The sequence below is a fragment of the Gorilla gorilla genome, chromosome 19 (genome assembly GCF_029281585.2).
Source record: "Gorilla gorilla gorilla isolate KB3781 chromosome 19, NHGRI_mGorGor1-v2.1_pri, whole genome shotgun sequence".
Taxonomy (NCBI): Eukaryota; Metazoa; Chordata; class Mammalia; order Primates; family Hominidae; genus Gorilla; species Gorilla gorilla.
Genome location: NC_073243.2, coordinates 17,159,465 through 17,184,199, shown reverse-complemented (window position 1 = coordinate 17,184,199; position 24,735 = coordinate 17,159,465). Strand labels below are relative to the sequence as shown.

The following is a 24,735-nucleotide window of genomic DNA, read 5'->3' as shown; positions in this document are numbered from 1 at the left end:
GCTACCAGCGGCCCCCGAGCGACACCAAGGTCTCGGGCGCCCCCCGGAGGCTCCCTTTGCTGCGCAGGCGACTTCACGGCTTCGGTGCCTGGCGGAGGCTTCGGTCCAAACAAGTCCGCCTGATTCCCGCCGCTGCCTGAGTCCGCCCCGTGTTCTGGATCCATCTTACCCACTCCCTCTCCCATGTCTCCCCATAGCATCCTCACTTTAGAAGCAGTGAGGTCCCAAAGAGGAAAACGGAGGCCTCCGGAGCTGCCGGTCTCTAGGGAAGGCGGACCCCGACATCTCGCCCGAGGGACGTGCTGCGGCCTGAGGTGGAAGTTACGGAGTGTTGAGGGGAGGTGGAGAGGCTCCTCATAAGTGCTCCTGGAGCTGGGCTTTGACGGATGAATAGGAGTTCTTCCACCGAGCAGGAAGGCATTTGTGAATAACAGAATCCCTGGGACAAAGGCTAGCGGCAAGAAAACTGGAGCTCTAGTAGGCCAAATCCAGACTATGCAGGGCCTCTCTGACCCCCTCTCTTTTATCTTTTCTCTTTTTGATAGAGCCACATCCCCCACCCCCGACTTCCAAAGAGCCCCTCAGCCCCATGTATCTTGTGCAGTGGAGTCTGTGCATTGCTAACCTGCCCCAGGGGCCTGCTGTGCCCACAGTCTTTATTCTTCAGCGTTCCCCCACATCCGCTCCCCAAGTTAACTTACTGCCCCTAACCCCCATCCTCAAGCCCTCATTGCTTCTGTAAGGGAGGGTCTCACAGCCCTGCCCCAGCCCAGGCAGTGTGAGGACCGCCTTGCCCTCCTGTGCACTTCACTCTTCGACCTTTCTCTCCCTGCCCCGCTCTTCCGGCCATGCCTTGCACAGCCCTCCCCATCCTGGTCCAGCTCCTCGTCTGCACACACTCCTCTCATTTAGACCCTTCCTCCATCTCGATGGAGCCAGGCTGGGCCAGGACCATGCATTTCCCCGCTCCCAACCAGGGGAACTGCCCCACAGGTCATGGGCTCTCCCTGCCAATTCTGGTCTCCAGGAACATTAACTCCTCCAGGAAACCGTCCTCCTCATCCCCTGGGGGGGCCCCTCTTGGCCAAGCTGCTGGTCTCCTTCACTCTCTATTACCCTAACGTGAGCTCTGGGAGCGTCCATCGTGCCACAAATGGTCAGAAGGTGGGTCCTGGCTGCCAGGCTCTGGAGCGTGGCACTGACAGCCTTTCCTCTCTCCCTTGCTGAGGCTGCCCATTCCTCTCACCCCTACCTCTGGCGCGTTCCCCCAGCTCCCTCATAGAGGATCCCGTTGCTCATCATTTCTGGGGAGGTTGGCCCACCTTCCCCAACTTCTCTGCCGTCCCTCGGGTCTCCAGCTCCTGGGTGGTACCTGAATCCCCGCTGGGCCTTCCCTCCCAGGCCCAGGCTCCTCCGCTAAGGACTCCTGGGCTACCTTGGGCTCCCCTACTCTTCTTCTCCCGGCCCCCGACGCCACAGCCCTCGCTGCGCCCCAGGCCCCCACGGGAGTCCAGCTTCCTCTCCTGCCCACCCTGCAGGACGAGAGGGTGGCGACACCGCAGTGGCCTTGCGGGGTGTGACGGCAGAGCCGTCAGGTCCAGGAACTGAGGAGGGGGAAGGGGCTGCCAGGTGAAGACCCCCAGGAGCCGCGGGGCTCCGGAAGGAGAGCGTGAATAAGCACGAAGGGTCCGCCGCGCCCCTCCGCGCCGCCTTCCCGGCCCCAGGCCCGCGGTTCCGGAAAGTTAACCCCTTGTCGGCTGGGCAGGGGCGCGGCTCCCCCTACCCCGCCGCTGCTTCCGCGCCCCCTCCTCCCCTCCCGGTCGCCTCGGTCCCCACCCCCCGCCTCGCCACTATAAATAGCCCCTTTTCCCATTTCCTAAATTCCCCGCTGACGTCGGCAGCGCGTCAGTGTGTAGGAGCCGCGGCCGCATGAATGAGCCGCCGCACGAGTACTACGCGCGCCTATAAAAGCCGCCGCGCCGGCCAGGCTGCGGGAGGCGACCGGGCAGTGGCGACGCGGCCCGCCAGGTAAGCGGGACGGACCAGCCGCGGAGGGACAGATGTGCGCACACGGACGGGAGGACGAGGAAGGGACGGGCAGGCGGCGGGTGGGGCAGCCCCTCCGGGGTGGGGATGGGGGCGGACGGGGGGCACCGGGGTCCCCTCGCGGCTGTGGAGCCGGGGCCAGAGACGACACGAGCCCGCGCAGCACCTGCCGGCGCCCGATGGACACGCAGCTACTTCGGAGAAGCATCGAGTGGAGGACCGACCTCGGAGACCACCCCCCGGCTTTCTTGGGGCTCCTGCGCCATTCTCCCAGGAAAGTGAGGCGAAGGTGCTGGCGCCCCAGGAGACGCGCCCCCTCCTCTCCCTCCCTGCGGCGCGGTGACTCAGCCTCGCTGCCCGGGCCGGCTGAGCGGGGGTGCAGGCGAGAGACGGACGCCCACCCCCGCTTCCCCGGCCCTCCTGGGACCCCCGCCCCGCATGGCGCCGGGCGCCCCTTCCCGGCAGTTCCCGTCCAGCGGGTCCCGCGGCGCCCACGGCTTCCCGCCTCTGCGAGCGGAGCTGTCCTCTCAGGACCGGGGGGGCGGGGCCTCGCCAGGTCCCGCCCCGCCCCCCCCACGCCCCCGCCGGAAGTGCCCCCTCTGGGACATCTTTGACGTCACGGCCCTCTGACGTCAGGGGCCGCGTGCCTGGTCGCGAGCGCCCGGCGGGGCAGGGCGGAAGACGCAGGGGAGGCGGAGCAGCAGAGCCCCCAGCCGGGGCGACCGGGGCACCCCGCCCGGACAGCGCGCCGGCACCTTGGCTCTAGACTGCTTACTGCCCGGGCCGCCCTCAGTAACAGTCTCCAGTCACGGCCACCGACGCCTGGCCCCGCCCCAGGACCGCGGCCCCGGCCGCCGCCGCCGCGCCCGGGGACCCCCAGTCCCCGTCCCTCAGGGCCCCGCCCCCGGCCCGCTGCTCGCGCCGCCGCTGTCCGCGGTGCTGATCAACGCAGGCGCCGCCATCGGGCCGCCCCGTCCGGGTCCCTAGGGGCTGCGAGGGGCGGTGGCCCACGCGCGCTCCTCAGCCCCCGCCGCCCCGCCCGGCCCCCCGCGGCCCTGACGTCAGCCCGCCCCGCGCCGGCGCCGTCCGCGCGCCCCGCCCCCGCGTCTCCAGGGCAACCGTGGCTTTCGATTGTTACTGTGGGAACTGGAGGTAACAGTCTACAGCCATGGTCGCCCCGCAGCACGCCCACGCGCCGCGCCACGCCACGCCGCGCCCCGAGCCGCGGGCTGGGGACGCGGAGCAGAAGGAGGCGGGGGCGGCGAGTCAAGATCCCACGTGCCCGCGCGGGTGGCAGGAGGTGCTGCGCAGGGAGGCGGCCTCCCGGGGCTGGCGGCTGAGTCCACCGAGGCTCGAGCGCGCGCGGCCTGCGGAGTGCGTCTGGCGGCCAGCCTGAGGCCGTCCTGTCCTCCCGGCCAAGGTATCCCAGCCAGGGCTCGGCGAGAGAAGGGGTCGGGCTGGGACTCGGGTTCTTTCGATTTCGGTGAGAGGGAAGCCACTGGGACCAGGAGGCTTGGAAGGAGGTTTGTCTCCTGGGGCCTGAAGACAGTAGAGGGAGGAAAGTTTTCTGAGATACTCCACAGCCCCGTTCTTCCAGGAACCCCTAGCTGAAGTGGGCATTGGGCGAAGAGTAAACTCTTGAATCTTTCCCTCTGAGCTAGGAGGATAAGAAGGGTCCCCAACCCTCTGGAAGCCAATGAACTTGTAAAGTTAACCTGGTCCGTGAAGCGTCTGAACAGATCAGCCTGCTCACCTCAGCCTGCTCACCTCAGCCTATCTCTAGGTGCTGGATTCCAATTTGAGACAGTTTCTCAAATTAGCCCTAAAGAGGAGTGAATACCACAGGGGCTGAAGTCCTCTGGTGCGGGTGAAGTGTGAACAAGGATCTCTAAAAATATTATTGTATATGTCCCCTGCCTCTGCCAACATCACCCACTACAGGGGATGTCTATTGAATATCAAGTGTGAGACTTCCCCAGAGATAGTGTTGGGAATGGTTAATGCAACCCAGCCCACGACACGTTAATCCAATTTTTCTTAACGTCTCACGCCCCACCCCCCCCTTCACTCCCCACCCGGCTCCTTTGTGAAGTACTTCTAAGACACTCGTGCCGGTTTCCCAGCTAATCAACACCCACATGCTAGCCATCCCACCTCCCCAGGGCCCCGAGGTCTTGCAGATTAAAACGCACTTGCTTCTGGGTTCCAGGGGATGTCAGTGGGTGGACTGCAGTGTGCTGCTGGGTGTAGTGCTCTGGGAAGCCAGAGGTCCAACCTGGCATCATCAGCAACTGGTGCTTAAGGGGCCATATTCTGTTTCTGAGCTTTCTGTAAAACGGGATAATAATCTCTTCTCCTCGGCAGGTGCACTGTGAGGATTAAATAGGATCATGTAAGTAAAAATCCAAAAACAGCAGAATGTTATTTTGATCTTAAGTATTCTGTTAGGCTACTACATGTTTGTGAAGGGGTGGTGTTGGGAGGGGACCCCAGCTCTGTGCACTTAGGCAGAATGAACGGGATGTGGGGGGTACACCTTGAGCTTTAGGCTATATATATTTATTGTCTAATTATATATAATCTATATTATATATATGTTATACATACATATACTTTTATTTTTTTTCTTCTGAGACAGTCTCGCTCTGTCACCCAGGCTGGAGTGCAGTGGCACTATCTCGTCTCACTGCAACCTCCACCTCCCAGGTTCACTCTGGGCCTGGGGCTGTTGAGGGGTTCCTTGCTAAGGGGGCTCTCTCTCCTAAGAGCTTTAGGAATCCAAGGTGGAATCAGAGGTAGAAAAGAGAAATGGTTGGGATATTCTGAGAAGAGGTCAGAATGTGGTCAGAGGGGAAAGAACCAGAGGATTGACCGTACATCAGGGTTGTTTAGCATCTTAGAAATCATTTAGGGCAGGGCACAGTGGCTCACGCCTGTAATCCCAGCACTTTGGGAGGCATAGGTGGGAGGATCTCTTGAGCCCAGGAGTTCAAGACCAGCCTGGGCAATACAATGCGACTCCCATCTCTACAAAAAAGAAAGAAAGGAAAGAAGAAAGGAAAGAAAAAAAAGAAAATTAGTTGTGCACACCTGTAGTCCCAGCTACTTGGGAAGTTGAGGTGGGAGGATTGCTTGAGGCTGGGAGGTCGAGGCTGCAGTGAGCTGTGATTGCACCACTGTACTCCAGCCTGGATGACAGAGTGAGACCCTGTCTCAAAAAAAAATCATTATTTAGGGCTGGGAGACATGGCTCATGCCTGTAATCACACCATTTTGCGGGGCGGGGCAGAGGCTGGAGGACTGCTTGAGCCCAGAAATTCGAGACCAGCCTGGGCAACATAGTGAGACCCCATCTTTAAAAAAAAAAAAAAAAGCCAGTGTGATAGGTGGCACCTGTAGTCTCAGCTAAGCTACTCAGGAGGCTGAAGCGGGAGGATCACTTGAGCCAAAGAGGTCGAGGCTGCAGTGAGCCATGATCCTGCACCCGGTGACAGAGGTAGACCCTGTCTTAATAATAATCCAGCCTGGCCAATATGGTCAAACTCCGTCTCTACTAGTAACACAAAAATTAGCCAGCCATGGTGGTGCTTGCCAGCAATTCCAGCTACTTGGGAGGCTGAGGCACTAGAATCACTTGAACCCAGGAGACGGAGGTGCAGTGAGCCGTGATTGTGCCACTGAACTCCAGCCTGGGTGGCTGAGTGACACTCCGTCTCAAATAGTAATAATAATAATGGTACCTACCTCATGAAGTTGTGAGATTAAACATGAAGCTGTAAGGTTTAAGCTATATATATTTATTGCCTAATATATATAAAATATATATGTGTTATAGATATATAATTTTATTTGTTTTTATCTTCTGAGACGGAGTCTTGCTCTGTTGCCCAGGCTGAAGTGCAGTAGCATGATCTCGGCTCACTGCAACCTCCGCCTCCCAGGTTCAAGCAATTCTCCTGTCTCAGCCTCCTGAGTAGTTAGGACTACAGGCGTGCACCACCACCCCCAGCCAATTTTTGTAGCTTTTTTTCTTTTCTTTTCTTTTCTTTTTTTTTTTTGGAGACAGGGTCTAGCTCTGTCTCCCAGGCTGGAATACAGTGGCACAATCACAGCTTACTGCAGCCTCAAACTCCTGGGCTCAAGTGATCCTCCCACCTGAGCCTCCCGAGTAGCTGGGACCATAGGTGCATGCCACCACACCCAGCTAACTTTTAAATTATTTGTAGAGAGAGGGTCTTACTATGTTTCCCAGGCTGGTTCTGAACTCCTGGGCTCAATTGATCCTCATGCCTTAGCCTCCCAAAGTGCTGGGATTATAGGCATGAGCAATCGCACCTGGCCCTAAATTAGGCAGCATTAAAGCTCTTGCTTATTACAATGTCTGGTATACAGTTATTACTCAATAAATGCTCTTCTGGCCGGGCACAGTGGCTCACACCTGTAATCCCAACACTTTGGGAGGCTGAGGTGGGCGAATCACTTGAGATCAGGAGTTCAAGACCAGCCTGGCCAACATGGCGAAACCCTGTCTCTACTGAAAATGCAAAAATTAGCAGGGAGTGGTGATGCACACCTGTAATCCCAGCTACTCTGGAGGCTGAGGCAGGAGGATCGCTCGAACTCAGGAGGCAGAGGTCGCAGAGAGCGGAGACTGTACCACTGCACTCCAGCCTGGGTGACAGAGCGAGACTCCATCTCAAATAAGTAAGTAAATAAATAAATAAATGTTATTCCTATTTCTATCCTTCGGACCTAATTTTCCTTTGCTATAAATTGAAAATGTTTAACCAGTGATTGTTCTGGGGAGCTTGTTCCCCTCCCTGGTGGGTTGCAAGAGAGTCACACTAGGGGTTTTTTCAAATAACACACCCTCACCAGAGACTTTTATTCAACCCCTAAGGCAGTGGTTTTTCAAATACCCTGCTTGGGAATGATGGGGGCAATTTGCCAAAATGCAGATTCCTGGGTCCCAGTGATTCTGACTCAGTACATCTGGAGTTGGCCCCAGAATTCAAGTTGGTTTTTTGAGATGGAGTCTCACTCTGTCACCCAGGCTGGAGTGCAGTGGCACAATTTCGGCTGACTGCAACCTCTGCCTCCTGGGTTCAAGCGATTCTCCTGCCTCAGCCTACCAAGTAGGTAGGATTACAGGTGCATGCCACCAAGCCCAGCTACTTTTTTTTTTTTTTTTGAGACAGAGTTTCGCTCTTGTTGCCCAGGTTGGAGTGCAATAGCACGATCTCGGCTTACCGCAACCTTCGCCTCCCGGGTTCAAGCAATTCTCCTGCCTCGGCCTTCCAAGTAGCTGGGATTACAGGCGTGCGCCACCATGCTTGGCTAATTTTGTATTTTTAGTAGAGACAGAGTTTCTTTCTGTTGGTCTGGCTGGCCTCAAACTCCCAACCTCAGGTGATCTGCCCGCCTCGGCCTCCCAAAGTGCTGGGATTACAGGCATGAGCCACCGCGCAGGGCCAGAATTCAGGTTTTAACAAATGTTCTGGATGTAAATGGTACACAGAATCTGCGTATTGGGGGTGGGGAGGGGCACAACCCCCTAAGAGTCTCTCTTGCTCCTGGACGGCATGATGGGAAGTGACCTGTTCCACTTGTCTAGAACTAGTGGACCCCATGTTTCCCTCTAGCTTCCACACTATGGTTCTCAGGAGGAAGCCTCACCCCGGCCAGGAGCCCTTCTCCTCCACCTACTACTGCTGGGCTCTACCTCCCCCACTTTTAATTTTAAGCCTTGGCTCAAAATTCACTCCCCAATATTTCTCCCCTTCTCTCTACTTTCATCCTCAATAATCCCAAGCAGCTGGGGTGTACAAGTCGTTTTCACCTCTTGGGACGGTGCTAAAGGGGGCAGCCTATGATTGCCATGAGGGTATGGGAGCCCTGAACTGCAGATCTATCATTTCCAGAGAAGCCAGAAATCTGAATTTTTCTGTGTAATTTCTGAAACTTTAAATCAGAATTTTTTCTAAAACTCAGTGGGTCAGATACCACAGTCTGTGTAATCAATCCATTCCAAAGTCTCCTCCTTTTGCTAAAGGAGAAGATTCCTTAAAACAAGGCAGAAGCCAACTGAAGCAAGGGAGAACCACCTCCCACCCCTCCCCACACACACTTTCCACACCCAGTAACTAGGTCTCTGGGCGGATAATTCCTGTTTTGTTGTTTTTTTTTTTTTAATTTTGGACAGCTAATCTCTGTAGTGAGGAACCCAGAACTTTCGGTAATGTAAGGGATATTAGTCTGGTTGTCAGAAAAATGGGCTGGAGTATTTGTGCTGTGTCCCTGACCACAATTCCTGCTCAGTTGCTTAGCTCCCTGGCAACTACGTCTGAGGGCTAAACAGGAGTTGGTGTGATCTTCCAGAAAAAGAACAGGCTTCTTGTCTTGCAGAGGCAGGAAGTCAGAAAACAGAGTGTGTGTGTGTGTGTGTGTGTGTGTGTGTCAGGGGGTGGGGGGTGTCAGGTGGCACTGGAAATGGGAGGGATCTTGTTAAGAGTGGGCAATTGGCCAGGTGAGGTGGCTCACGCCTGTTAATTCCAGCACTTTGGGAGGCCAGGACAGGTGGATTGCTTGAGCTCGCAAGTTGGAGACCATCCTGCACAACATGGTGAAACCCCTTCTCTACAAAAAATACAAAAATTAGCCAGGCATGGTGATTTGCGCCTGCAGCCCCAGCTGCTTGCGAGGCTGAGGTGGGAGGATGGATGGCTTGAGCCCGGGAGGTGGAGGCTGTCAAGATTGTGCCACTGCACTCCAGCCTGGGTGATACAGTCAGACCTTGTCTTTAAAAGTAAAGAAAACAAAAAAAGAGTGGGCAATCCTAGGTAGGTGCAGTGGCTCAGGCCTATAATCCTAGCACTTTGGGAGGCTGAGGCAGGTGGATTGTTTGAGCTAAAGAGTTTGAGACCAGCCTGGGCAATGTGGCAAAACCCATCTCTACAAAAAAATATAGAAATTAGCCAGGCGTGGTGGCGCATGCCTGTAACGCCAGCTACTCAGGAGGCTGAGACAGAATTGCTTGAACCCAGGAGGTTGAGGTTGCAGTGAGCCAGGATCTTGGCCACTGCTCTCCAGCCTGGGTGACAGAGTGAGCCTGTCTCAAAAAAAAAAAGAGTGAGCAATCTTCAAAGTATCCAAGAACAACTACACGCCCCAAGGGGAAAACCAGCTGGATTGCTTAGGCCTTGGCTGTAGTCACTAAAGAATGGCATCAATCTCAGAAACCCTCAAGATGGGGTCAATTTAGGAAGAAGCTGTTTATTCTGTACTGTCTTTGGCCTCCACCTAAGGTCTGGCATCGACCCACCCTTCAGGCTCATAGTTCAGCGAGGTTAGAGCACTTAGGGAGAAGCAGGGAACACATCCAGGGTTTGAGAGAAGACCAGCACACAACTCTCAGTGATCTGGATAGAGGAAGACTAAATTACTGTGGTTCAGGCAGCCTTGCCAGGTGATGTCTTCCCAGAACTTCTCAGATGTATATTCCTCCCTGATTGTGCCACCGAGGCCTCCTTCCCTTCAGTTTGGGACTTAAAACTTCCACCAATAACATGTGAGTATGTGCACCCATGCAGGAGCCTGTCCCAGGACTCACAACTGGAAACACCTCCCTGCTTGGCGCTGCCCAGAAGACTATGTAGATGGCCAAGAAACCGACTTCCATTATAAAATGTTTTTCTGTGTGTACCAGGAAAAAAATGCTCAAAATCCAAATCACCACTTTATTATGTGGCAGTCACCATGTGCCAGCCTCTGCCTTCCCCATGTCACCCTCCTAATCCAGGGCTCTCCAACCATATTCATGTTTGCGTTTTCACAAGTCAATGTCCATTAAAGCCTTGTGCTCCCCTTTTCTTCAGTGCAGGGCAGGGCCCATATAATTTGGGTCTCAAGAATTGATAGTTGTCTCTTAACTGGTCCTGGTGAGGCGCACTCACAGCAGTGAGTGGAGGGTCCTGGGAGGGCATGGATGACGGAGGCTACCCCTAGAGGAGCTGGTTGTAGGAGCAGAGACATTTCTTGATCTTTCACTCTGCAAACTGGTCCAAGAACTTGACGTAGGCCTGACGCTGGGGTGCAGCTGCTGGAATGAAGTGGCCACCAGAGTGGGTGAGGGTGATGGCTCCGGGAAATCGGCTGGCCAGTTGCATACTCTCCTGAGAGGGGATGACTTTGTCAGTGTCCCCAAAAACATGGAGCGAAGGCAATGACAAGGGCCTTTGCAGGATGGATTCCTTGAACCCAATGCCCCGGGGACAGAAACCAGACACCAAGATGATAAACCGTGGCAAGGGGAAGCGGGGATCGCCTGCCTGGCCCAGGGCACACACAAGGGCTGCTAGCGCAGCCCCTTGGCTGAAACCAAGAAGGCCGTCAAAAGGCCCCAGCCTGTTCAGTGCCTGTGCCACCATCCCCAGTGATTCCTCCAGGCCCCTGCATACGGCGGGCTTTTCCAATGCGGAGAAAACGTCGGCCTCCTGCTCTGAAAACCACCAGCCTCGAGGCTGCTCCTCCGGAGGGCAGGACACTACAGCGATATGAGGAAAGAGAATGGGATTAGGGCATGGGAGGCTCCAGGAAGGAAAGAAATGAGAAAGGGCAGGAGGGTTCGGGAGAACAGAGATAAAAAGAGAGGGAATCGAGGCGAAACTCTGGGGGAAATGAGAGGGGGGAAATGAATGGATTGGCCTGAACAGGAGACAGCGGAGGAAGACGATGAAGGCGGAAGCCGGGGAGGACAGGCTGCGGTTTGAGCAAAGAGGGTACGGGCCGCGAGAAATGAAGGGTGTGGACTGGGTGGGAGGAATGAGGGTGGACGCAGGGTGGGGGATGCTGAAGGGTGTCGAGGGGGACGAAACAAGATGGAGAAAACTGAGTGCATTTCCGGAGCGGGGCTTGTCTCACCGAAGTCTGATCTGGCGCCCTCGGGGCCCGGGGGGTCGGGGACCGGGTGCAGGCCGCTGAGGCACACGAGCTCGGCGCGACCCCGCAGCGCCTTCCTCAGCGCCCCGGTCTTCTCACGGAAGCCCCGCTCGCTCTGCCGGAAGCCCGCCAGGCACAGGACCCGCAGGGGTCGCTGCGCGGCCATTATGCCCGGCAAGGAGCGACGGAAACACCGGAAGCGGTCTTTCCCCGAGCGGAAGCACAATGCACGGGGCGGAACCGAATGTCAGCACCGCCCCGAGGGCGGGCCTCGGAGCGCCACGGCGTTCCCATGACAACGGCAAAAGACGGGGCGCAGCCAGAGCGGGGGCTGGTACCTGAGGCCCGGGAGCGCGTCAAGGAGCCAGCGGCGCCACCTTCTCGTCCCTGCAGCTGCAGTCCTCGCAAGCCACGGCTGAAGGGGGACGCGCGGACCCCTCCTGCACCTGAGGTCGCAGACTTTGGTCAGGGTCTCGCCTCTGCGACCCTGCATGTCCCTCCGCTCCGCTCCTGTGCGTTTCCCGTCGCGGTCGCAGGGCGGCGGCCTCGGCTCGTGTCGCCAGGGAGGCGGCCAGTGCCCAGGCGCGGTCTCTCCTCCCTCCTGGAAGCCCCCGCCTACCTTCCCCCGCGCGGGCCGGCCCGGGGCGTGGGGACGGCGGTCCTGGCCGTGGTTCACCGTCCAGGGCCCCAAGGAGCTGCCAGCGTAGAAGTCCATCGGGTAGGGCTGCTGCCAGGAAATGTCCCTCAGAGCCACGGCCGCCTAGGGGAGGGGAGGGAGGGACAATAACATCTGCCAGTGTTTTTCTGCCCCTGGATTCCTGAATTCAGTCCTCACGACGGCCTGTGAAGGGCACACTGTCCCCTGCCACAGAAGGGAAATGTGTGGTTCAGGGCCTTGCCTAAGGCTACACAGCTAGGAAGTGACTCCGCTGGAGAAATCGAGACAGACTCCGGAACCTGTGAACATAACGAAATGCTGCCCACCGATCCCACTCCACTTCAGACCTCACCTTTGAGAACCACGTCCAAAGCCCACTGTCTCCCAGAGCTTGGTGTTACCTCATAGGGTGTCAGCAGCGGCTTGGGGAAGGCTGTGCCCCAGTCAATGGAGAGGCGTGGACATGCCACCTGCACCCACCTGGGAAGGGAAGCCAGGTCAGACCCTAGGAAGGGCCTCCTCGTCGCCCAGGCAGCACGCTGAACAACATGACAGCGCCCCCAGCACACCCATTCATTAACAGGCTTTATGAATCCTAAAGTAAAGACAGTGACCCACTGCTGTTTGGAATACTGTATTGTTGCGTGTTTCCTCTGCTGACAATGAGCTTTCCAGGGCAGCTCACTGGTGATAGTATCCCCAGAACCAAATTTGGTACCTGGTACAGGGCAGGTGTCAGCCACCGCTCAAATTCATCTCACAAGGACAAATGTGATGTTGCCATTGCCTCTGAGCCCCAAAGTCCCAAAGCAGGTATGACCCAGTTAGCCCTCCCAGGGAGGTCTCTGTAAACAGTAAAATTCCATGACCATGGAAGCAATTCCTGTTGGCTCCAGCCTTCAAGACGAGCTGGGCAAGACCCAGCTTCTAAGCTTCTTTAGCCAGTCATAGCCAGGCAGATACTCACACATCCACCTCGGGAAGTAGGCTAAGCTTGCTGGGGAAGATCTCAGAGAGCAGCAGCCTCACAAAGGAAAGGCCCAAGGCTCGGAGTCGAGATTCCAGGTGCTGTTGGGAGAGGGAAGCAGGGTGGGGGTCACCTGGTCAAGCAGCCAAAGCTGAACCTGTGGCCTACTGGTTTTCCCAGCTGTGTTCCCAGTCACTTCCCTCCTGCAGAGGCTGTCCTGAGCCCACTTACCTCCAGGATCTTAGGACTGCCCTGGCGGCCCAAAGTGCCCAGAATAAGGCCCCAGGACTTAGCTGAGCGGGCAGTGGCTATGGCTTCTTGGCGAGCAGCCTGCATGCGCTGGTGGTCATAGTGTTCTCTGGATAGGACTTTGCTATATGGGTCATACCTGGAAAAGAAGCACTCAGGGTCACTGTGGCAGCCACTGTCGGGACCAGTATTATGCACACAGCTCCTAACTCAGCCCTGTGGGCTCCTGAACCTTTAGGCCCCATGCAGGTAATTAAGAACAGAGGCAAGAGCGGGAATGTCATTAGGAAGACCTGTCCCACAGCTGGAGCAGACAAGAGTGGGCGGCTTTAGGATCTCCGTGTAAACCCCAGGAGACGGTAGGCAACAGCAGCCCTAGGGCTAATGCCCAGATCCAGGGCCCAAGTGCCTCAGACCCTTAGGGCTGGTGGCTTAGTGGCCAGGAAATGGGGATGCAACCAATTGAGGACCTCAGTGGCAGGGAATCTCACCCCTCACCAGCTGGTCAGCCCAGCCTGGCCCAGCCCATACCGGTAAGCGGGGACATTGGGGTTGGCAATCATGACAGACTCCAGATGGAAGCGGCCATCTCCAAGATACCTGCAGGGGTGGAAAGGAGGCTAAGTGTGGTTTAGGGCAGCAGAAGAGGCACTCGCTGGCTTAGAAGTCCACAGGGCTGGCCGGGCGCGGTGGCTTACGCCTGTAATCCCAGCACTTTGGGAGACCGAGGCGGGCGGATCATGAGGTCAGGAGATCGAGACCATCCTGGCTAACACAGTGAAACCCCGTCTCTACTAAAAATACAAAAACTTAGCTGGGTGTGGTGGCGGGCGCCTGTAGTCCCAGCTACTCAGGAGGCTGAGGCAGGAGAATGGCGTGAACCCGGGAGGTGGAGCTTGCAGTGAGCTGAGATCGCGCCACTGCACCCCAGCCTGGGCGACAGAGTGAGACTCCGTCTCAAAAAGAAAAAAAAAAAAAAAGAAGTCCACAGGGCTGCCAGGTGTGGTGGCTCATGCCTGTCATCCCAACACTTTGGGAGGCCGAGGCGGGTGGATCACGAGGTCAGGAGATCAAGACCATCCTGGCTAACACGGTGAAACCCTGTCTCTACTAACAATACAAAAACTTAGCTGGGCGTGGTGGTGGGCGCCTGTAGTCCCAGCTACTGGGGAGGCTGAAGCAGGATAATCACTTGAACCCGGGAGGCAGAGGCTGCGGTGAGCCGAGATCGCACCTCTGCACTCCAGCCTGGGCGACAGAACAAGACTCTGTCTCAAAAAAAAAAAAAAGTCCAGAGGACTGAGTTCACAGCTGGCTGTGCTGTGACTCTGTGTAAACTGGGACAAGCCTTCATTTCACCTCTTGGAGCCTTGGTTTTCTCACGTGTGAAATAAGGAGTTTGAATTGGATGACTCTATGGTCCCTCTATTTACATAATGCAGAATCTAAGAACCATCCCACCCCAAGCTTCTGGGGAAGAGTGAAGGAGCAGCCCGGCCGTGGTGAGGCCACCTGGGGTTCTAGAGATCCTCATCTGGAAGTTGGGGAACAGATTCTCCTTCACAAGCTCAATACGGATGTGGACAGTAGTGTTCAAGGTGTCATCTATGCCAGCAGTAACCAATATTTTTGGCACCGGGAACAGGTTTTGTGGAAGACACGGGTGGGATTGGGGGATGGTTTCAGGATGAAACTGTCTCACCTCAGATCATCAGGCATTAGGATCTCGTAAAGATCATGCAACCTAGATCCCTTGCATGTACAGGTCACGATAGGGTTTGAGCTCCTACGAGAATCTAATGCCGCGGCGGATCTGACAGGAGGCGGAGCTCAGGCGGTCACGCTGGCTGGCCCACCCCTCACCTTCTACTGTGCGGCAGGGTTCCTAACAGGCCATGGGACCAGGGGTTGGGGACCTCTGATCTATGCTGTACATGAGGTTGCAGGGCATACAATGGCTACTTTCTGCCCAAACTAGCTCTTGGGGCCAGTTACTGAGTTATAACAAAAGCTACCGGATTTTCATTTTGTTTTTTTCAGGCAGGGTCTTACTCTGTCACCCAGGTTGAATGACTCGGTCATGGCTCGCTGCAGCCTCGACCTCCCAGGCTCAAGCGATCCTCTCACCTAAGCCTCCTGAGGAGCTGGGACTACAGGCATGGACACTGTACCCAGCTAATTTTTTTTTTTTTTTTTTTTTTTTTTGGAGAGAACAGGGTTTCATTATGTTCCCCAAGCTGGTCTCAAACTCCTGGACATATGCAATTCTCCTGCCTTGGCCTCCCAAAGTGTTGAGATTACAGGCGTGAGCCACTGTGCCCGGCCAACAGCTACTGTTTATTGGACGTGTGCCTTCTATGTACCAGGCATAGACTAAGTACCTGATGTGAATTAGTTCCCGCAGTCCTATCTCCTAACCCTCCGAGATGCGTACAGTATACCTGTTTTACAGAAGATAACAACTGAGGCTCAGGGATGTTAAGAAACTTGCCTAGTATTAAACGGCTAGGAAGCAGTGTGTCTGAGGCTCAACCCAGGCTGTACCAAGTGTGCCCCCAGACATGCTGTCCCTGACAGTAGCTTCCCAGCCCATGAAGACCACAGAGCGTGGAAGATAACCTGCCTGTGGCAGCTCCTTCTCTCCCTCTTGGAGACCACACTTCATTCTGATGAATGGCTAACACTCAGGGTGTCCCTCCCTCCAACATACACTTTGAGGCCCCCAAGGGTAGAGACTGAGTGGCGTGGGCACAGGGGGAATGCCGCTCAGTGCTGCTCGGGGAGCAGGGCTGCCAGGTCTGGGCTGGGGAAGGCCCTGATGTGGGCCTGTCTAGGGACAGGGGTGTCAGGCCTGTGGAAACAGCCTCCGAAGCCCCAGAGGTGGGACTGAGTCAGGGAGCGCCCCTCCCTCCCTGCCATTAGTACGGAACGGGGCTCCCTTCCCTAGTTCCAGTCGGGGGAGCCGTCGGCTCTCAGGCTGGCTGCATTCACACAACATTAAGCATTTCCATTACCTAAAATAATTAGGCGGCAGGAGACACGCTGCTTCTGCTTGTTAGCTGTCCGGATGGTAAATTAATGGGGCTGCAGCCTGGGCGTGCCCATCCATCTTCTCCAATTATATCCCCACCATTTCCAGCCCACCCTCAACCCCCATCAGGCCCTCTGATTCCTGTCCCCACCCTGCACAGCCCTTCTGGATGATGGACTGGGCAGTGGAGAAAGCGACAGTAAACCTGAAGTCTGCTCCCTGTTTGGTCCCTACCTTGCAGTGTGTCCTCGGGCTCACAGGTAAGGAGCATTAGATTTGGTTTCTTTCCTGGATGATGAACCTCAGGCTCCCTCCCAGGGTACACGCATGTCTCTAGGACTTACTTGGCCCCCATTTTTAACTTACACAACGGCCTCCACCTCTTTGGACAGTCGGGGGGATGTGCAGCCCAGGATCTCTCCAGGGGATAGGGGCTTGCACTGTGGGACACTCACACGATACTCGGCTTTCAGCTCCTGGGCGGCTGCCTGTAGGAATGACGAGGGAAGTGAAGCCGGCGGCTGGGGCAGGAGAGCCAGGGCTGAGAAACAGCCTGGAGCACCTGGGGATCCCGCAACAGCTGGAGAGCGGCCACTGTCCACCCTGCGGGAGGCCGAGGATCCTCGTTCCACCCACCTGCAAGGTCGACACAAACTGAATGGTGCTGACCAGGGCAAGGGCAGTGGCTGGGGGAAAGGTGAGGCGGAGAGAGTCCAGGAGGTGCGTAGTGTCTATCCGGATGTCCACAAAGACGTACAGCACCCGGAAGTCTTGGGCCGAGGTGTCCATGGGAACTGTGGGAGGGAGGAGTTCAGGGGCTGTTTGGGAAGGCAGGAGCAGCAGAGGGCCCGGCCAGGCTCAGGTCTCTGAGCAGCCAGGCGCAGTGGCTTCAGCCTGGGGGTAAAAGGACAGGGTAGGAGAACAGGGGGGTCACAGATCCCCTAGAAGTTCCTTCTCAATCAGACTTCTCTGTCACCCGGCTGGGGCCCAGCCTGCTCTACAACCAACAGCCTTTCAAACACCTGCATCTGGGACAGAGCACCGTTGCCAAGGCAACCAAATCCAAAGGAAAGATCTACCTGCAGAGCAGGAAGGCAGAGGCCACCCCAGAAACCAGGAGGGACCTCGTGTCTCCAAGCAGGACAAGAAGGCACTGCCATGGGGAAGATGAGATGCAGCCTGCCTCCCTGCCAGCCCCGCCACCATCCAGGTGTCCTGGCCCCACCATACTCAGGCAACTGTGGCCGTAGTGCACCAGGAAGTCGGCTCCCAGGGCCCTCGCTGTGAAGTCATCCACACAGCAAGCCCCGTAGGTCACGTCACCCATCACCATCACTTCGGCCTCCGTGAACCTGCGGGTGCAGGGGTGGGGAACGGTGGGACAGGGACACAGGGACTGAGGTAGGAGAGACCCAACCCTGGGAGGGTGTCTCAGGGCCCAGCTCCTCTCTCCCTACCTCTCCCAGTTCCTCGGGATGGCAGCTGCCACTTCTGCCAACAAAGATTAAGAGGGGCACAGCTGCCGCCTGCCCCAGCCTGGCAGCCGCTCCTGGAACTGTTGCTGCGTGAGGACCCTCGTTCCTCTACCCAGGCTCAGGCTGCAGGAGGGACCCCAACCCTCACTCCAGCACACGTGGGGTCAAAACACAGACGCCCCATGCCCTGACTCACCCACCCAGAGCCGTGAGCACGCACACACACCCAAAGGTCCTCACTCCCACACTGAGTGCTGTGGTGGGCATGGGCGTGGCTGTATGAATACACACAGCCTCCCTCTTGCCGGGACCCCCACTACCTCCCCACCACAGGCAGGGCCCCCACCCACTCCCCACCACAGGCAGGGCCCCCTCGCCCGGACCCCCACTACCTCCCCACCACAGGCAGGGCCCCCACCCACTCCCCACCACAGGCAGGGCCCCCTCGCCTGGACCCCCACTACCTCCCCACCACAGGCAGGGCCTCTCGCCCGGACCCCCACTACCTCCCCACCACAGGCAGGGCCCCCTCGCCTGGACCCCCACTCCCTCCCCACCACAGGCAGGGCCCTCTTGCCCGGACCCCCACTCCCTCCCCACCACAGGCAGGGCCCCCTCGCCTGGACCCCCACTCCCTCCCCACCACAGGCAGGGCCCTCTTGCCCGGACCCCCACTACCTCCCCACCACAGGCAGGGCCCTCTCGCCCGGACCCCCACTACCTCCCCACCACAGGCAGGGCCCCCTCGCCTGGACCCCCACTCCCTCCCCACCGCAGGCAGGGCCCTTGGTGCCCAGGACGGGGGGACCCAGGCACAGCTCCCCCATAGCACATAGCACCACCTACACGCCTCCTGCGTCAGGAAGAGGAGGCTCTGGCCAGAACACTGCCGTGGGAACTGCTGCCAGGCCTGAATCACTGGGGGAGGGGGTGGGTGGCGAAGACCTTGTACCCCTGAACTCACCCTAGGAATGCAGGAGAACCCCCTCTTCCTTGAAAGAGACTCACACTTGGGGCGTGGAGCCTGGCTCAGTGACTGGGGTCCCCCCATCCTTCCCCTGGGGGTGTGGCAGTGGAAGAGTTGAGCTCCTGCTAGTCACCCCCTCCTCCACCCCCTTCCCCAAATCAGGCTGTGCCCAGAAGCAGATTATTCAGCTCCTTAGAATGCAGCCCAGGCGTCTGAGTCAGCCACAGCACTTAATTTTTTATAGATTAAAATGTATGCAAATTGGCCTGAGCCCCAGAGAGCATCCCCAAGGGGCAAGACGGTGGGAGCAGGGAAGTGAGTCTGTGGCAACAAGATGGGGCAGCAGGGGAGGGGGATGGGGGAGCAGGGGAGGGGGATGGGGCAGCAGGGGAGGGGGAGGGGAGCAGGGGAAGGGGAGGGGGAGCAGGGGAGGGGGATGGGGGAGCAGGGGAGGGAGGGCAGCAGCAGGGGAGGGAGATGGGGCAGCAGGGGAGTGGGGGAGGAGGGGAGGGGGCAGCAGGGGAGGGGGAGGGGAGGGGGAAGCAGGGAAGAGGGATGGGGGAGCAGGGGAGGGCGATGGGGCAGCAGGGGAGTGGGAGGTTCCCAGCATGAGATGACCTCCCCTTTCTTCGTTCCCCTCCCCTGTTCCTGTGCAGGTTCCAGATGGCTGAGCTCTCACCCTCCCCACCAAGGATGGCTCATTGTATTGCAGAAACTTACAGTGACAGGGGTAGGATGTAGAGGAACTGAATACCTTCTCCCAGGCACCTCCCCGCTCCAAACCCATCCTTGCCCTACTTCCCCAAATGTGCCCGAGGAACAGGTGCCCCCCGCCGCCCCCCACCGGCAGACCTCCCACTGATCACTCAGCGCATTTCAGGGGCAGCTTGGAGAATTCTTACGTTCCTCCCCAGGTCCTACCACCTGCTCTGGGCCTAGCTTTGAAGACACTGGGATTGATTTCTTTCTCTGTCCCAAATGTTTAGGGGAGGGGGGATTTGCAGGGACAAGCAGGGCTCTCAGCAAGCTGGGAGATTTGTTTTGGGTTTTCCCTGAGTGTGTGTATGGTTGTGGGAGGGAAAGGGGGAAGGTGGAGTTTCAGAAGGAAAAAATGCCCACCACCAGGGCATTACCCACCCGGGTAATGAGCATAGGGGGTGGGGGAAGCCTGGCTCACCCTCCTCTCCAGTGCCCCAAGCCTCACCTTTCCAAGATATCCACAATGGTGCAGGCAAAGAGGAGGAGGCCTTCCGGCATTTGCAAGGCCACTGCAAGATGAGCAGAGACATGAGAGGTGGAGGGCTAGGAAGGGGCTGCAAGGGGGACACTGTCCCATCTGGGCCAGGCAACCTCTCCACCCCCACCCCAGCTCAATGATCACGGGCTCACCCTTCTTGGCCTGGGCTTGTTGGATCCTCCAGATGGTCTTGGGGATCTCAAAGTTGTAGTTGGAAGGCAGGACCTGGATTGCTGCCTGCAGCTGGGGGTTCTTCAGGATCTCAGGGGGGATCTGATTGGCCACACGGCCCCGAGGGGCCCGACCTAGAATGGATATAAGGCCTGAGTTGGTGTCTGTCTTTGGCCGAAGCCAGATTGAGATGGAATAGGGATCCCTTTTCAGGGCCTGCCGGTGCCCCACCTCAAGCATAGAAATAAAAATTTTGAGTCATCTCAAGAAAAATCCCAGGCATCTTAGCTAGCCCTACAACCAGCAATTAGGGAAGTAAATAACTTGCTAAACAAGAAGATAATAAACAACAGTCACCCAAGTCAGAGTCACGAGATGTCTGGTTCCCTATAGAAACTACACATAACACTGTGACATATATCCCTAAGTTGTCTTTCAGAAACCAGGACCCCCACCCCCCACCAGGTGAAAAATGCCCACTAATTGCTGTCATGTAAGACCTCAGACAGACTGAAGCCAGAAAATAGGTAAGAAAGTTCCAGAAATTCCTCAGCCCTTAATTCACTTTAAAGATCCCCAGAAGCCCAGCCTTTAAAAACCCTCTACAGCCGGGCACGGTGGCTCACGCCTGTAATCCCAGCACTTTGGGAGGCTGAGGCGGGCGGATCACGAGATCAGGAGATCGAGACCATCCTGGCTAACACGGGGAAACCCCGTCTCTACTAAAAATACAAAAAATTAGCCAGGCCTGGTGGCGGGCACCTGTAGTCCCAGCTAAGGCAGGAGAATGGCGTGAACCTGGGAGGCGGAGCTTGCAGTGAGCCGAGATCGCGCCGCTGCACTCCAGCCTGGGCAACAGAGCGAGACTCCATCTCAAAAATAAATAAATAAATAAATAAATAAATAAATAAATAAATAAATAAATAAAATAAAAACCCTTTGCTTGTAAGCCATCAGGAAGTTTAGGTCTTAAGCTTTAGCTGCCCAGTCTCCCTGCTTGGTGCCTTACAATAAATGCTTGTTCTCTCCCTGCAAATCTCAATGTCAGTGTTTGTTTGGCTTTTGCTTTGTGTGGATGGGAAGACCCAACTTGAGTTTGGTAACAAGACCCAGCTAAGCTGTTAACTCCACCAAGTTTAAGGGCCAGATCCAGACACCAAGGGGGCTGGCCCAGCTTTCGTTCTCACTGAATTCATCCTGAAGGTAGAGACAATTCATTAAGCCAGAAGGTAACCGGTATAATTTCCATGTTGTGAAATCACTGGGAATTGAAGACTTGAGCCCATCAATAGAATATGGCTCACCTTCTTCCTCAGGAGAGCAGAGATGACACCAGGCGCTAAGGGGCAAAGAATGAGTCTGAGTCCATATACTGCTCCCTGATAGAGAACAGCCCTGCGGAAAACCTAAGAGTCAGTCTAGCCAGCCCAGCCAGCCTGGGAGAATGTCCCCCCTCTCCCACCTCCTGAGGACACCTTGAAGTTTTGAGCTTCTAGATATGAGGTCTGTAAGCAAACCATTAAACATGAATACTAACTTAAAAGACTGCCCTCCTTACTCAGAACCCCACTGACTGTGGCCACACTGTTCATTCTTTCACGCTTACCTCTCCTCATTTAAAAGGGAAATAAACATCATACATTTAACTGACTTAGCTGTCCCATTGCTCCTCCTTACTCTTAAACCAGGAAGGACGGAAAGAACACTTGAGTCAGGGTGGTGGACGTACCAGTAAGGACAGAAAAGTGACCTTGTCCCTTAGGGACCAGCAGTCTAGGGGGGGCAAAGACAGGTATACACATAATTACAACTCCTGGAGTAAAGGGGAAACCGTAGCCCTTAGCAAACTGCAACTCTTACTCTGGTCTCATCCTACTCCTAAGTAGGATAAAAAATAATAAGCTGAATAAACAATTAATCTTATTATTTTTTAAGGCAGGGTCTCACTCCATCACCCAGGCTGGAGTGCAGGGGCGCAATCATGGTCCACTGCAGCCTCGACCTCCTGGGCTCAAACGATAATCCTCCCACCTCAGCCTCCCCAGTAGCTAGGACCACAGGCATGTGCCAAGACGCAGGGCTAATTTTTTTTTTTTTTTTTTTTTTGAGACAGAGTCTCACTCTGTCTGTTGGCCAGGCTGGAGTGCAGTGGTGCAATCTCGGCTCACTGCAACCTCAGCCTCTCGGACTCAAGCAATTCTCCTGCCTCAGCCTCCCGAGTAGCTGGGATTACAGGCATGTGCTACCACACTCGGCTAATTTTTGTATTTTTAGTAGAGACAGGGTTTCACCATGTTGGCCAGGCTGGTCTCAAACTCCTGACCTCAGGTAATCCGCCCGCCTCAGCCTCCCAGAGTGCTGGGATTACAGGTGTAAGCCACCGTGCCCGGCCACGCACGGCTATTTTTTATTTTTTTGTGCATACAGGGTCCCCCTATCTTGCCCAGACTGGTGTGGAATTCCTGGGCTCACACAATCCTCCTTAGCCTCCCAAAGTGCTCAGACTAAAGGTGTAAGCCACTGTGCCCTGCCCCGACAATTAAGCTTAGTTCAACCCCGTTATCTCTTTAGGAGCCACAGAGTCTGAGGATATGAAAAAGCAAGAAATTAACTTATTCAACGAATATGTATTGAGACTGTGCTATGTGCCAGAACTTCTGCTAGGGCCCCACACTATGATAGGAGGGACCCGCCCAGACATGATGCTTCACCCACTGTGTGGGCGGCGGTGGGGATGGTCCAGCGGAGGCTGGGGCCCTGAGACCAGATTTGAACGTTACCACTGCTATGGTTTTTGGTCAGTTGTTTCAAAAGCCTTGGACAATCAGCCTAGGCTTCCTAGGCCCATTATAGATCCTCCTCTGACAGGTCCCTAGTGGTCGCTGGGGTGTAAGGAACTGCTAACATTAGCCCCTTCAATGTGTCCCAGGGACCAGCAGGCACCTCCTCCTTTATCACGTGGCTATGATATGTTTACATTAACATTCCTCCAGTAGACTGAGATCTCTGATTCTAGTACCTGCACCCAGCGCAGGCCTGGCATTCGGTGGGCGCTCAGTTAATGCCTGGCGAATGAAACCTTTTGCCTCTTCCCTGAAAGCATTCCCTGAGGGCGCACTCGTTTAAAATGCCCGCTGCATCGGGCCTGGCCCTTTTCCTCCCCGTCGAGTCCATTTTATCCGCCTGCCCGCCAAGGCAAGGCTGTAGTTTCCGATTTGAGGATTAAGGGCTGCTCTCGGTCGTGCCCTAAAGCTGCAAAAGACTGGTACCCCTGGGCTCCGGCTGACAGCGACCCCGAGCTGGTGACAGCGGCCCAAGGCGACTAACAGCGGGATCTAGCGGAGAAAGGCGCCGCCGCCGTTAAAGGGGGTTGGTCCTGTCCCTAACTTGGGGGCCCCGCCCCGAGATGCGAGGTCTGGAGGGCGCAGCGTTCCAGCACCCACCTCTGCCAGGGCCGTTTCGGCCGCCCTGCTCCGCTGCCCCGGATACAACCAGCGCCGCCATCGCCTGCCTGCGCACGTGGTACTAAAAAGACAGCGCTGGAAGAACGCGGAGAGCGCAGACATTGCGATCGATCGCCGATCGGTCAGCGGGGGCGGGGGATACCCGCTGGGCGGGGCCATAAAGGAGGAGATGGGGGCGGGGCTGTAGTGGGCTCCACCCCAGCCCAGAATGCCTGGACTCAGGATTCCCTAGAGGTCCCCGACTATGGCAGTTGCCCTTGCCCTGCGACTTAGTCTCCCACTCCTCTCCCCGGCCGGGCACGAGCCTGGCACTCCCGGACCGGTGCTCTCCTATGTGCGAACTCCCTGCACGAACTCTGCAGGCCGAGTCTTGTGAAGGGGACACCCACCAGATGTTCCTTGAGCCCCCCTGCCAGTCTCCCCTCATGGTAAGCAGTGGGCGGTCACCCGGCCGCCGTGTGGGGCCGCGTTCCCTACCTAGGGGGACTCCACTGTCCGGCAGGACAGAACTCAGGGACCACCAGCCCAGCTCCAAGTTGAGAGTCTTGGTGCAGGTTTCTGGATCGCCCTTATCAGCTTTTTAAATTATTTTTTTTGAGACAGGGTCTTGGTCTGTCGCCCAGGCTGGAGTGCAATGGTGCGATCATGGTTCACAGCAGTCTCAACCTTCTGGGCTGAAGCCATCTTTCTGCCTCAGCCCCCTGAGTACCCGGGACCACATGCGTACGTTCAGCTAATTTTTTTTTTTTTTTTTTTTTTTTTTTTTTTTTTAGTAGAGATAAGGTTTCACTATTTTGCTCAGGCTGGTCCTGAACCTCTGGACTCAAGCAATCCTCCCACTTTGGCCTCCCAAAGTGCTGGGATTACAGGCGCGAGCCACTGCACCCAGCCTTTATCACCTTTAGAACCCGCCGTGTAGACCCTGTAGAAACTGCCCCTCTGGGGAGGGCCCACAGCCTGAGGGTGCTTTCCTGGGAAGGTGGGCAGTGGAGGACCGTGATGTCTAACCCTTCTGGACCCTAGCCAACCTTTGCCCTGCCCCTCAGGGCTAGTCTTTCTCCTGATCACTAGCCAGAGCCCCAGAGACCCCAAAGAGAAGACAGCCAGTGAGACGGCTTTGACCTTTGGAAGAGCAAAGTACCTGCAGGACTGGCCCTCAGCAGTCTGTCCCGTGGAACAATGGTCTTCCAGGGCTGACGGTCTACCCAGCCCCCTGGCATCCTCCTCCTCTCTCTGCGGTGGTGCTGTGAGCACAGCTGGCCCTTTAAGTCAGCTCTGTGGCCTTGGGCTCCCCCAGAGGCCCTCCCTGCTTGGAAACCCCTAATTAAGGTGCAGGGAGAAGTAAAAACAAGTAGCCAGAGACAGGCCCTGCCTGGGAGGCTGCCCAGAGAGGAGGAATGGCTGGACAGGCAGGGAGTGAGCAGCTGAGGGATCATCACCAAGGGTCAGTGCTGTGCCCCCCAGGCCACCAGCACTCTTAGGACAGGTAGCTCTAGACAGAAAAGTGACCAATGTGGGTACCAGGAACACTCC

General features: G+C 56.5%; 2 protein-coding genes across 10 annotated transcripts; both read right to left on the bottom strand.

The window, feature by feature from the left end:
* Positions 1 to 9,768: 9,768 nt before the first annotated feature.
* Positions 9,769 to 11,178, bottom strand: OVCA2 (OVCA2 serine hydrolase domain containing). Its single transcript, XM_004058240.4, has 2 exons — positions 10,966 to 11,178; positions 9,769 to 10,588 (listed from the first exon to the last, which is right to left on the bottom strand). Exons 1-2 carry the CDS (start codon positions 11,147 to 11,149, stop codon positions 10,089 to 10,091), a joined length of 684 nt encoding a protein of 227 aa, XP_004058288.1. The 5' UTR covers positions 11,150 to 11,178; the 3' UTR covers positions 9,769 to 10,088.
* On the bottom strand, positions 9,769 to 23,300 carry DPH1 (diphthamide biosynthesis 1). Of its 9 annotated transcripts, none has more exons than XM_055367127.2 (14): positions 23,182 to 23,271; positions 21,043 to 21,133; positions 19,720 to 19,872; positions 19,535 to 19,598; positions 17,119 to 17,240; positions 16,525 to 16,682; positions 16,255 to 16,376; positions 13,389 to 13,457; positions 12,840 to 12,996; positions 12,609 to 12,709; positions 12,043 to 12,121; positions 11,603 to 11,743; positions 11,322 to 11,429; positions 9,769 to 11,187 (listed from the first exon to the last, which is right to left on the bottom strand). In XM_055367127.2, the coding sequence occupies exons 4-13, from the start codon at positions 19,585 to 19,587 to the stop codon at positions 11,340 to 11,342; spliced, it is 1,092 nt and encodes a 363-aa protein (XP_055223102.1). In that variant the 5' UTR covers positions 19,588 to 19,598; positions 19,720 to 19,872; positions 21,043 to 21,133; positions 23,182 to 23,271; the 3' UTR covers positions 9,769 to 11,187; positions 11,322 to 11,339. The 9 variants fall into 9 exon arrangements, with proteins under 9 accessions (XP_055223102.1, XP_063556573.1, XP_063556571.1 ...); XM_063700503.1 differs by having other exon boundaries at positions 21,043 to 21,077; positions 23,182 to 23,268; XM_063700501.1 differs by lacking the exon at positions 21,043 to 21,133 and having other exon boundaries at positions 16,558 to 16,682; positions 23,182 to 23,300.
* Positions 23,301 to 24,735: the final 1,435 nt, after the last annotated feature.

Bases quoted from the DNA above. Each gene is read 5' to 3' on its own strand.
- OVCA2 (XM_004058240.4), bottom strand. From the start codon at position 11,149: ATGGCCGCGCAGCGACCCCTGCGGGTCCTGTGCCTGGCGGGCTTCCGG. The intron at 10,589-10,965 runs GTGAGACAAGCC...ATATCGCTGTAG, and splicing joins GGGCGCCAGATCAGACTTCG to TGTCCTGCCCTCCGGAGGAG.
- DPH1 (XM_063700500.1), bottom strand. From the start codon at position 19,978: ATGCTTGAGGTGGGGCACCGGCAGGCCCTGAAAAGGGATCCCTATTCC. The intron at 19,599-19,719 runs GTGAGCCCGTGA...CTCATCTTGCAG, and splicing joins ACAAGCCCAGGCCAAGAAGG to TGGCCTTGCAAATGCCGGAA. The intron at 16,377-16,524 runs GTGGGTGGAACG...TCATTCCTACAG, and splicing joins AGTTTGTGTCGACCTTGCAG to GCAGCCGCCCAGGAGCTGAA.